The sequence below is a fragment of the Mustela putorius genome, unplaced genomic scaffold (assembly GCF_011764305.1).
Source record: "Mustela putorius furo isolate JIRA1106 unplaced genomic scaffold, ASM1176430v1.1 tig00000997_pilon_pilon_pilon, whole genome shotgun sequence".
In the NCBI taxonomy this organism is placed as follows: Eukaryota; Metazoa; Chordata; class Mammalia; order Carnivora; family Mustelidae; genus Mustela; species Mustela putorius.
The window spans coordinates 3,215,750-3,228,212 of record NW_025421527.1 but is presented as its reverse complement, the minus strand read 5'-3'; the positions used below and the strand labels follow the sequence as shown (position 1 = coordinate 3,228,212).

The 12,463-nt window shown below is 45.0% G+C and overlaps 1 protein-coding gene across 6 annotated transcripts; it reads left to right on the top strand.

The window, feature by feature from the left end:
• The first annotated feature begins 1,168 nt into the window (after positions 1-1,168).
• Positions 1,169-4,487, top strand: LOC101689024 (T-cell surface glycoprotein CD1a). 6 transcript variants are annotated; one of them, XM_004775794.3, is made up of 6 exons: positions 1,179-1,393; positions 2,013-2,279; positions 2,979-3,257; positions 3,455-3,733; positions 4,070-4,160; positions 4,309-4,487. In XM_004775794.3, exons 1-6 carry the CDS (start codon positions 1,333-1,335, stop codon positions 4,352-4,354), a joined length of 1,023 nt encoding a protein of 340 aa, XP_004775851.2. In that variant the 5' UTR covers positions 1,179-1,332; the 3' UTR covers positions 4,355-4,487. The 6 variants fall into 6 exon arrangements, with proteins under 6 accessions (XP_044942562.1, XP_004775851.2, XP_044942560.1 ...); XM_045086627.1 differs by lacking the exon at positions 4,070-4,160 and having other exon boundaries at positions 1,169-1,393; positions 4,197-4,487; XM_013047492.2 differs by lacking the exon at positions 1,179-1,393 and having other exon boundaries at positions 1,630-2,279; positions 3,455-3,568.
• Positions 4,488-12,463: the final 7,976 nt, after the last annotated feature.

The window sequence follows — 12,463 nt, the reverse complement described above, 5'->3', positions numbered from 1 at the left end:
AAAAGATAATCAGTAGGCCAACATCACCAAGGACCACCACTCTAGAAAATATTATTTCCAGCAAAATAAGACAAACACGTGTTTGTCTAGAGTCAGCACATTATAATAAAACCCAGCACGCAAAAATGTGTAGTTCTCAGTTTATGGTTTTTCTTCCCAAGTAGACTAAAAACTCCTTGCATAAAGTGATTGCACCATGAACACTGTATCTTCATGACTGTAGCACAGTGCTTGGATCCTGGCTGCTGCTTAGTGACCGGGGAGTAAACATATATTAATGCAGGTCTGACTGAGAGGGATATTCTTCAGCTATTTCAATGTCCTGTGGTCTCAGTGATGGCTACTGGCTCCTCCCTATGAACCATGGCAGACTGCTGGTAGCTGATACTGTTCCACAAGCAATCATGGGGGCATCTGGACAATCAAATAGATCAACTTTTAAAAAGGAACACTTGGGACCAAAATGGTGCCTCAGTCCCGGTCAAGTCCCCAAAACTTGTTTCATCCCTATTCTCACTATATTTCTCACCTCCCTCAGAAATGTCCATCTGTCAGTGAGGAATTCTCTAGTCAGCAGCAGGGAGATGCTCTGTCATGTGGGCCCTCTCCACCCCCCAAAAGGGGAGGTCATCTGCATGATAATACCCCCTCCTCTCCTAACCAAGAGAAGGTGACCTTCCCTGAAACACTCCTTCCTATTTTGCCAACTTTCTTCCTATTAAAAACTTCCCATTTGCAGGACTCTTCAGAGCTCCCCTCTACCTATCAGGTGGCATGCTACCGGCTTCTTGAGTCCCTTAATAAAACCAACTAGATCTTCAAATTTACCTGATGGATTTGTTTTTTAACAAAAGCAGTGAGAAGTCAGAATGTGAATGAGCTGGGGTGGGAGTGAGATGCGGAAGGAAATACACAGAGGGGGTCAAAAGGCAGGAGGGCAGAGTGGCAGCAGGGTCCAGGGCTGGGTGCTGGGAGCCATGGATTTTCATGGGTTACTGTCTGGATGAGAAGAAGGGGCATGAGAAGTGGGGTAACTTTTCCATGCTACACAATATTGTTCCACACCATCTGAATTAAGGGATGGGAGTAGATGGAAACTGGTGACAGGGAGAAGTTAGAAGCCAGAGTAGGGGACAGACCAGGATGGGAAGTAAGAGTTTGAGTAGGTCTCCAGGGTTGAGGGAGGAGCACATTAACATTGTCGCAGAGACTAAAGGAAGGCTTGTGTGTGGAGAAGGAAGTCAGAAGAGAGGGCTGTGTGTGCGGTAGGTTTGTTAGAAAAACCGTCAAAGACCAACTTTGTAAGAGACAGAAAGAACATCTGCAAATACAATGCTGTTCCTGCAACTTGTGCTGCTGGTGGTTTTCCTCCCAGATGGTGACAGTGAAGATGGTGAGATCTGGCCCTGCCCAGTGGGTGTAAGAGTGTGTGTGTGTGTGTGTGTGTGTGTGTTTCTGCCTTTTTGTATGTGTGATGTGTGTCCCTGTGTGTCTGTTTGTATGTGTGCATATGTATGTATTGGTACATAGGAGTTTGTGTGTGTTCATGTATAGGTATGTATCTCTACATGTGTCTATGTATGTGTATATATGGGTATATGTCTGTCTGTGTTTATGTTTATATGTGTGTCTCTGTGTCTGTATGTCCCATGTACATATGTATCTGTGTATGTTTGTTTGTATAAGAGTGTATAAAGTTATGTAAGTTTGTATGAGTTCATAAGTGTGTTTGTGCATGAGCATATGTGACCACTTGCGGAGTGAGTCCCCACCAAATACCTGGGGAGGGAAAGTACCAGCCTTTTTCCTTTCTGAGAGCACCCCTAATCCCAGGGCAGTGTGCTCTTCTGAAGGGTGGGAAGGAAACTTGGGGCTCTGGAGCACCACATGTCTCCTGGGACAACTATGGCTTCTCTGTGATCTAGATTTTTGTTCCCCTCCCTGGCACCTTCTCCATTCTCTCTCCTTCCCAGTGCCCTCTCTTTCAAAGTCTATCTTTACTTTTGCCACAGCTGTGCAGGAGCCAATTTCCTTCCAAATTACCCTGACTGTATCCTTTTATAACCGTTCCTGGACACAAAGTCTGGGTTCAGCTTGGCTGGATGAAATACAGACTCATGGCTGGGACAACAAGACTGGTGCTTTCATTTTCTTGTGGCCTTGGTCCAAAGGCAACTGGAGCAATGCGGAGCTGATAAAATTGGAAAAGTTACTCTATGCATACTTCATTGGACTTCGTCAGGTGTTTCAAGACCATGTCAGACACTGGCATCTTGAATGTGAGTTCAGTTCCCTCAGGGAAGGAGGGATGGAGGTGGCAGGTGTGTGTAGGTATCCTTGGGTTCCTTCTTCCTCAAGGAAAGAGCATCCACTGGCTTCTGAAACTCACATTTCCCCATCAGAAATCTGAATCACAACCTCTGGGCAAGGGGTAGAAGCCAGATCCTGATTCTTGAAAATTTTCACTTCTTCTGCTACTTCCCACTTATCTCGGTGACCACAGGCTGTGCTCTCCTGTCTCTCACTAGTGTCTCCTGCGACCACCACTTTCCCTGGCCTTCAACCAGGCACACTTTGTTCCATAATTCTGTGACTGACTCCTTGGGCTGTGCTTTTCTCCCAATTCAGTCCCACCAGCAAATTATGTCTGTGTTTTCCCTGTACTGCACTGTACTCTCTTCATTCTAGACTGTTTTCATCTCCAGGTCTTCTACTGAGCCCTTCCCTATTCTCTGCCCACACCCTTCATGGATCTTCTCTAACATTTGTTCCTTCCTCAGTCATTCACCACTTCCTCTGCATCTAGTGACCACTACTTCCCCTTTGTTTGAGCCTGCCCTCAATCCAAACTGTGCTCCATTCCCTCCGAGCTTTCCCTCCTGAACTTGCCCTTCTGCTTCAGGCCTCCTTGGTTCCACTCATCTTATTTCATGTCCTTCACACCCCCTGTCCTGTAACTCACAAATTCCCTTCCCCAGATCCATTTCAGATACAGCTGGCAGAAGGCTGTGAACTACACTTTGGGGAAGCATCAGTAGGATTTGTGAAGTTTGCTTATCAAGGGGCAGATCTCACAAGCTTCCAGAACACGACATGGTGGCCATCTCCAAAGGGAGGAAGTAGGGCTCAAGAGGTCTGCAAACGATTTAATCAGTACCATGTGCTCAATGAGGAAATACACACACTCTTCAGTGACACCTGCCCCAAGTTCCTGTTGGGTCTTCTTGATGCAGGAAAGGCAGATCTCCAGCGGCAAGGTCAGTCTTGCTCCCTCCCTCCATGAATTCTCTACTCTGCACTCATACATTTGCACCATTCCCTCAAATTCAGGGTGAGAAGGAGCCAAGAGGGAGAGGGGAGGATGGTGACAGGTTTCTAGAGGTTTGAAATATGTCTATATAAAGTGATGTGAAGATCTATCCTCAGTCTGTGAATTCCTGTTCTGTGTCTGCAGTGAGACCAGAAGCCTGGCTGTCCACTGGCCCCAGTCCTGGTCCTGGTCGTCTCTTGCTGATATGCCATGTCTCTGGGTTCTACCCAAAGCCCGTGTTGGTGATGTGGATGCATGGTGAGCAGGAGCAACAGGGCACCCAGCAAGGTGAAGTCCTGCCCCATGCTGATGGAACATGGTATCTTCAGGTGTCCTTGGATGTGAAAACCAGGGAGGCAGCAGGCCTGTTGTGCCGGGTGAGGCACAGTAGTCTAAGAGGCCAGGACATGGTCCTCTACTGGGGTAAGAAAGAGCTGGGACCCACCTGGGAAAGGGGGCAGGTGGTGCTAAAGCAGAGAAGGAGAGCCAGATGAAAAATTGGGGTTGCTGGGATTCCAGACAAAAAAAAATGACTAAAATAAGTAAACCAAGGAATGGAGAACTAAGAGTAGAGGCCTTCTGGATGTGGGAGGATGCATCTTGTTGGGTGAAGGCCCACCTCTGAGGCGGGACGGGAGAAGTGAAAGGAGGAAGGGCAGTTGGTAAGGCAGAGGGTGACAGGAGCAAAAAAGGACCAGGGAGGTGCAGGTCAACCTGTGGTGGATGGGAAATAACACTCCTTGTGTGCCAAACCCATAGAGCAACCCCACTCCAAGGGATTGGTTTTCCTGGCAGTGATGGTGCCCTTGGTGCTTCTGGCAGGTCTGACATTATGGCTCTGGAAGTGCTGGTAAGTCTCTAGAGCCACCCTCCTGCTCTTTCCTAGGTATCTCCCTACCTGTCAGGCTGTCCTCAGCCCTCCTGCTCCCAGTGTCCTTCCCCTGTGCAGTCCACACCTCCAACTTGCTGCAGAATGACTCTTCCCCTGTTCCTCCCAGGAAAACACAATGGAGACATCAGTGCACTGGCTTCTCTTTGGAGTGAGATCCTGACAGCCTCAGCTCCAGTACTTACCTAAACCCAACTTGGTGGTGATGTGCTTGCAACTCTGTGTGTGCAACTTTGTCTTTCATTTTTGCTTGATGACCAGTTGTCAATATACGCTTAGTGTGATATACCAGGATTTGTTGTTGTGACCTGATTCTGGGACCTTAAAATTCAAAATTTAACTCCGTATGGAAAAAAGTCCCAGAACCTCCATGGGACATCAGACATGAAATGTCATTTTCTTCAGAGTATTCCCTGATTCACTAGTGGAAGCAGTCTCTGCCTGGTGGGAATTCTCACAACCTTTACTTGCACTTTGGCAAATCTATTTCTGAGCCCCACTCAATGTGGGCCCTAGTGAGGTGCCTTTTCTCCTTCTAATTCTTAGGCCCATTGAGATCAAAGTTCATATATATTTTTTTAACTGTTAGTATCCTTGGTAAGGTGTCTCACCTGCATGGAATACATGCTTAATAAAAACCTGTGTTGGGGGGCACCTGGGGGCTCAGTGGGTTAAAGCCTCTGCTTTCGGCTCAGGTCATGATCCCAGGGTCCTGGGATCGAGCCTCATATTGGGCTCTTTACTCAGCAGGGAGCCTGCTTCCTCCTCTCTCTCTCTTCCTGCCTCTCTGCCTACTTGTGATCTCTGTCTGTAAAATAAATAATAAAGAGAATCTTTAAAAAAAAAAAAAAAAAACCTGTGTTGGGTTTTTGTAAAATTTATAATTTCTTTTCCTTCCTGAAATGTTCATAGTAGTTAAGATGTTTGGTGCTCTTCTTATTAAAAATCTTCTCACTTGGCCAAGGGACTTCACAATTGTGTGAAGGGACATAATGACTTGTGTCATTTCTGAGCCTCTGAGAAGAAACTCAGTTTTGCCCATAAGCATTCCAGTTATTTACTGCAGACCCCTATTGGAGTGGACCTGGTGCTCCAAGTATTCTGAATAAAAAGAGGAAGGCAGGATGCTTGCTCTTTGTGAGGCTCAGGGACAGTGGCAGAGTTGTCACCTTGGAGCTTGTTAGAAATATAAGGTCTTGGACTCAGCAGAGATTCACTAAATCACTATTTGCATTTTTAGTAAAGTCAGCAAGGGATTCACAGATGCATAAAATGTGAGAGGCACTGATATAAATGATGCCTGAGAGGTAGTAGTGCAAGGGTGTCTCTGAACAGAAACGACACATTCCAGGAAAGAAAGCAGGAATATTTTGCTCAGGAATAAATGGGGATCCAGCAGAGAGAATGCATACTGTGCCTCCTAGCATCCATGACTGCTGTGTCTTACCATCATGAGGATACAGTCAGTGACAGTGAGCCATTGCTCCTGGGGGGACATCTGGGGCTGGGTTCCTAGGAGCTTCTGCTTACAACATTTGGTGACTGATGAATACACAGTCTGGACTCATATGTGTTTCTGATTAAAAACAGCATATATATATATATATATATATAAAATTTCTAAATAATTCACTGGGTGCCATATTCCCAATGCTGAAATATTAGCTCAGAAGTGTAACATTTTCCACATCATGTATTGTGATCACCAGTGTCTTTGGTTTTAGCCCCACAGCTGTGCTGCCCATGATGCTTCAAGAAACAAACAAGAAACAGTCATCATCTAATGAAGCCACAAATATAGATTCTTTCCCCCCTTTTCTGTGGTATTATCTAAGTGTCTTAGATGTAATTTTAGCACTCTTTGGTGTGGCTCCATATAGATGTCATGAATGTTCTATTCTTTTTCTTGGATTTACTGCATTGATAATTCATTACCTTTGACCTTATGGTCCACAGCTCTGCATTGGAAACCTGAGCGAGTCTTACCTACGTAAGTGTTTTGTCATGAGTCATATCCCACCTTCTTGTATTTAGGAACCTGTCAATCCTGCAGCTCTGGGCTTCACGGCCTTTTTAAATGCGGAAATCACCAAGAAACATCATGTAATTTAAGAAATGTGGCACCAGATGGGTCATGAACTAGACGTGTTTACAGTGTGGGAATTAACATAGGAAGGGAGAGGGACATCTGGTTCAGTCTCACTAGGCAACACATAAGGTGGATCATATATTTCAGGCCTCTGTCCCTGCCTCTACAAATAGTGATGAGTGCATGTGTCTGGGGGTTATAGATCGACATTAGCAGGTAGGCTAATCAGCACAGACAGACTCCATGTATAATGAAGTTGGACACTTTGTGACTGATGACATCCATACCATGTGGAGAAATCCATGGCTAGATCTTAGTTACTCTCAGTTTCATTAATTAACTCAACAAAACATTTTCAAGCCCTGACCACGCAGCTGGGACATTTTGAATGTCAAGTAGTGGGGAGGAAAATGTCTCTATGTCTCCAGAACTTGGAAGTTTTATCTTCCTGATTTGTTTACCTTTTTCATTGTGTTTCTAGTTTCTTTGTATAGGAGCTTATGTGGGTTGATCTAGGGGAAAGGAACTTAGTTCTATTTTGTTTAGGGGCTGAGGGAGGAGACCAGGGCAGGAGAATGTTCAAAGGGACCACATGCATGGTCTCAGTCCTGTGCATGTAAGTTATTTCTGGAAAAAACTTTGAAATGGGAGACTTGGCAAAAGTGAAAATAAGGGAAAGGGAAGAGCAAATCACGGGGCTTTTGTGATCTTCCTGACTGGATCAGGCTGCTTGGCTGGTTCTCTAACTTCTAGTCTTCTTGTCGCCCTCACAGGGCCACCATGTGGATTTTGACTGGTTGACTCCACTCTCGTGTGGCTCTTCACTCTGATCAGTCTGAGGCCATCAGGAGAGAGCATCCTTCGCAATGAGATAGGCTGAAGGATAGACAGGCAACCTGCTGTTCAGGCCAATCAGATTCCACTAATCCTCACCCAGAGTGATGGTTCAGGACCAGGTACCTGCTCCAGTTGACACAGGTTCCACAAAGTCTGGTTCTGTGGTCAGTGGAGGGGAAAGAGATGTTCTCTCTTTTCCTGGATGATAAAGTACAGGGTATAAAGATGGAAACAACTACCATCCATTTTTCAGTACCAGAGAGGCGAGCCTGAAGATGAAATCGGCATGCAAGGAGGCAGAGAAATTTTATATGTGCAATTCGCTAAGAGCATAGATCCAAAGTGTTCTTGCCACAAGAAAGATAGAGCAAAGCAAAACAAAACAAAGAAAAGAAAAAGTAGAGGGTCAGGGAGGAGGAACTAATTTGGTAGAGTAGTAGGAAGACCCCCAAGCTTGCCTCAACACTAGAACACAGTTAGGTAAATATCAAATCATTCCGAATACTCAAGATATTAATAGAAAACTGCACAACTACAGAGAGACAAGAGGCCACATGATGGAAAGTAGGAGGTGGGGAGTCATGCTTTTGGGGAGATACAATTATAGGTTCTGTGGAGGGGACAGAGGCCTTGTCTCATACAGAGGAGGCAGAGAGAGTGAGAGAGAGTGGGGAGAACCCAGGGTATCACACAAGGAAAACACTTCCCCATAGCCATTGACTGGGAAAAGAAGAGGGGTTGATTTCTTTGTGAAATTTACAATCAGTAGGACTTAAAGACTAGCGTTCTGGAGGTCCAAACAATGGCCAATGTGGAATCCAGTGGGCACTGCTGTGCTTTTGTGGAGAGGGAGGGCAGAAATCTGGGGACAGACATGACCTGAGGATCCCCTGGGACACATGGGATAAAGTGAGTCTCCTCCTATTTGGGTTCATCTGGAAGAGGTGGTGGCACCTCTCTGGGGACAAAAGAGCTGGCAGGCACCATTACCCTGCCACACCCCAGAGCACTAACACTGGAACACTTGCTGCATGTGGCTAACCTAGACACTGGTTATTGGCTGCACTTTACTACAAACTCCATACCCCTGTGCTTCAGTGTGATTGCCCTTCTGGGACAAACCTGCACCAGTCCCAGTGTGGTGAGACCCTCCCCACACAACCAGCATGGGCATCTGACATGCCAGATTCCTAATGTTTGGAGGTTTAAAACTCAGCAAGCCCGCCTGGGATAGAGAAGAGGGGCACTATGTTGTTTGGTGGTCAGAAGGTCAGGGCACAGACAGGGTGAAGGCAGGGATCTGAGGGACACCTGGAGCACACAACGGGAGATTGTTTGCTCTTCTGGGAGGGCTTCCCTGAGAGCAGAAGAAAGGAATTCCTTCTCTATCCACAAGAGAGGGGGCTGGCGACATTTCCCTCCCCTACCAATCAGTATTTTTCAAAAAGCTGGAAGAAACAAACCTAAAATCTGTATGGAACTAGAAAAAACTCAGCATAGCCAAAGTAATTTTGAAAAAGAAAAGCAAAGCTTGAGACATCATGATTCTGGAATTCAAGCTATATTACAAAGCTCTAGTCATCAAGACAGCATGGTACTGGGTAGAGAAACAGACACATAAAACAGTGAGATAGAACAGAGAGCCCAGAAATGGACCCATAAGCCTACGGTCAACTAATCCTTGAGAAAGCAAGAAAGAATATCTAACGGAAAAAAGAATATCTCTTCAACAGATGGTGTTGGGAAAACTGGACAGCAACATGCAAAAGAGTGAAATTATACCACTTTTTTACATGATATTCAAAATTAAATTCAAAATGGATGAAAGACCTAAATTTGAGACAGGAAACCATGAAAAGCCTAGAGGAAGACACAGGTGCAACTTCTTTAATATGGGTTGTTGAAATTTTTTACTAGATAGGTCTCCTGAGGAAAGGGAAAGAATAGAAAAATAAACTATTGGGACTTCATCAAGGTAAACACCTTCTGCACAGCAAACTCAACAACCAACAAAACTAAAAGGCAACCTACAGAATGGAAGAAGATATTTGAAAAATGACATATCTGATAAAGGTTTATTATCCAAAATCTATAAAAAAAACTTATCAAAATCAACACTCATAAAACTAATAATCTAGTTAGGAAATGAACAGAAGCTTCTGCACAATAAAGGATACAGTCAACAAAACAAAGAGGCAAGCCACGGAATGGGAGAAGATATTTGAAAATGACAGTACAGACAAAGGGCTGATATCCAAGATCTGTAAAGAACTCAAACTCAACACACACAAAACAGATCATCATGGGACATCTGGGTGGCTCAGTTGGTTAAGTGGCTGCCTTCAGCTCAGGTCATGATCCCAGCATCCTGGGATCAAGTCCCACATCGGGCTCCTTGCTCGGCAGGGAGCCTGCTTCTCCTTCTGCCTCTGCCTGCCACTCTGTCTGTCTGTGGCACTGTCCCTCTCTCTCCCTCTCTCTCTGACAAATAAATAAATAAAATAAAATAAAAAAACCAGATAATCATGATAAAAAATGGGCAGAAGACAAGACAATTCTCCAGAGAAGACATACAAATAGCTAACATGCACATGGAAAAATGTTCATCATCACTAGCCATCAGGGCTAAGTTTTTTATCTGAGACAAATCAGACATTGAAGAGGAAACATGGACACTTATGATCCTTGCTACCTTACAGAGGGTTACTATATTTTGTGGAGAAACAGAAGTCAGGTCCTTAAGCTTGTAGTTAGTGGCAGACTGGGTATGGGACAAGGAGAAGTGTCCTTGGTAGAGTGGTAACATAGCGGCTGCAGTAGCAGGGACACCCAAGGCATTAGTAGGATCCAGGGGATCCTCTGAGTCTTCAGAGGGAGGGGTAAGATCATGGTATGGAATGAAAGAGAGGTGTTCTAGAATGTCCACAAGGTTAGATGGGCCATGAAACAGGAAGACACATTCCACAGTTTTTGCAGAGGCCAGGGTTTTGGGATAATGCCATGACAGATTGCACATATGAGACTTCCTCATATTTTAAGGAGTTCTGGCAAAAGTGTCAAGCTTGAAAATAGTATATAAAAACAAGTTCTATGGAGGGGTCTTTCCTCTTCATCTGAGAGTTTGTCCTGAGCCCAGGAAACACTACAGAAAATAAATAAATAAATAAATAAATAAATAAGATGTTGCCTCTGCTGTCCTTGGGGGTCAAATTTGTTTCAGTTTTTTTTTAAAGGTTTTATTTATTTATTCATTTATTTGAGAATGAGAGAGTGGGAGAGAGCACAAGCCAGGGGAGGGAGAGGAACAAGCAGAATCTGCACTGAGCAGGGAGTCTACCTTGGGGCTGGGTGCCACCACCCTGAGAATGTGACCTGAACTGAAATCAAGCATCAGACCCTCAACTGACTGAGCCACCCAAGGACACTAAATGTTTAAAGAATACAGCCTAGGGGTGAGTCTGCAGGAATAGAGGGAGTTTGTGCCATAGTTGAAAAGACCAGCTGCCATTTCTCAAAGGGCCAGTATGCCAAAGGGAATGGAGCTCTGACTCCTGGATATTATTTCAGTCAGGTCATCCTACTAACTTCAAAAAGGACCAGACTATAGATGGAGTGACTGACTCTACTGTGGAGGTCCTACAAGAAGAGTGTCATGGCAGATAACAATGGCTATTCTTGGTGGGATGTCCCCTGCAACAGGGAGAGCCAGACCTCATTTGACCAAAAAGGATTGGAAATTGAGGGGGAGAACTCACTACTCAGACACATATGAATGTATTTTGCTTGTAGATCAAGTTTGTGATAGGGCCCGTGGGAACAAAGAAATAAAGAGGTGGGACCTGGAAGGAAGGTGACTGATAGCCAACACCAGGAAAGGGTCCCAATATGTGTGTATTTGTGCACTTCCCTCAGTCTGTAATATGTGCATATTTGCCCTGAATGACCCACTGTTGGGAAATGTGCCACACATTGGGAATGGAGGACTCAGGGGCACAGAGTGGGAAAGCAGAGAGAAAGGGGTCCTTCACCCTCACAGGCATGGACAGTCTGACGGGTTGTTCTCAGACCTTTAGACCACACTGGAAACCTGCAGTGGCCAGAGATCCTCAGTTATTTAAGTAGTACTAGACACTGAAGGGCCAAAAAGAGAAAGGAGAGGAAGGGAAGAGTCCCTCTGAATGGCATGAGCGAAAATCTCTCACCTTTTTGGCAAGAGGTGTCTGTCTATTTCCTGGAGCTATAAAACCTCAGGGAGGGGAAACCTTAGCTATAGGTCATCCGTTCCCCAAGGAGTACTAGAGTTGGTCCACTGAGGGAAAGTTCTAAGAAATTCCATGGGTATCTGGGGTGACCCTGGCCCTGCAAATTCTCCACAGTAGGGCCACCAAATGTGGGGCAACCTGATCAGGTCAATGCCAATGGTGAGAGCAATGTAAGAATCCACCAAAGGCTGCGCAAAGAAAATAGAAGTTTACTGAATACCCTGTCAGGGAGCTGTGGGCAAGACAGCAAAAGAGAGACTGTCTGGGAGGAAGAAATGGTGGGTAACTATAGTTAAGGAGGAAGGTGAACGTGTCTGGGATCATATGGAATTTTCCATTTTTGGTGTATGTATCCAGGTTTAGTAATCCATTGGTCAGCTAGGGATTATGGATGTTGTAGGTAGGTCACCTAACTGGCTTCCTTGTATTCAGCCAGGGGGTAAGGGTTCACTGTGGGCCCTTCTACCTGACTCAGGTTTTCGTCACTCAAGCTCATTGCTTAAAAGTGGCTTGCATACACATCCTGTTTTCTGGGAGAGTTTGTCTTTCCCTAGATTTTGTGTTAATGGGCTGCCTGGGTAGTTCAGCTTTCTGATGGATTTAAGACAAGTGATATGGTTATCCAGTTTTTCACATTCTTAAGCACAGGAGTGAGGTTTTTTTGAGCTTTCTGTGTTCTAATCTTTACTTTATATATAAAAAAATTCCTTCCTTTCTTTAGACTGAGATTATTTCTGCTTACTGATTTACCAAGAATTAACAAGACAGGGACACCTGGGTAGCTCAGTGGGTTAAGCCTGTGCCTTTGGCTCAGGTCATGATCCCAGGGTCCTGGGATCAAGCCCTGCATCGGGCTCTCTGCTCAGTAGGGAGCCTGCTTCCCTTCTTCTCTCTCTGCCTGCCTCTCTGCCTACTTGTGATCTCTGTCTATCAAATAAATAAAATCTTTTAAAAAAAGAATTAACAAGACAAATAGCATGAACACATATATTCAGATGAGATAAAGTACAAATACTGAAAGCATTTAACAGTTATGAACACCATAGACGTAGAAGGTCAGCATGCCTAGCAGAGCC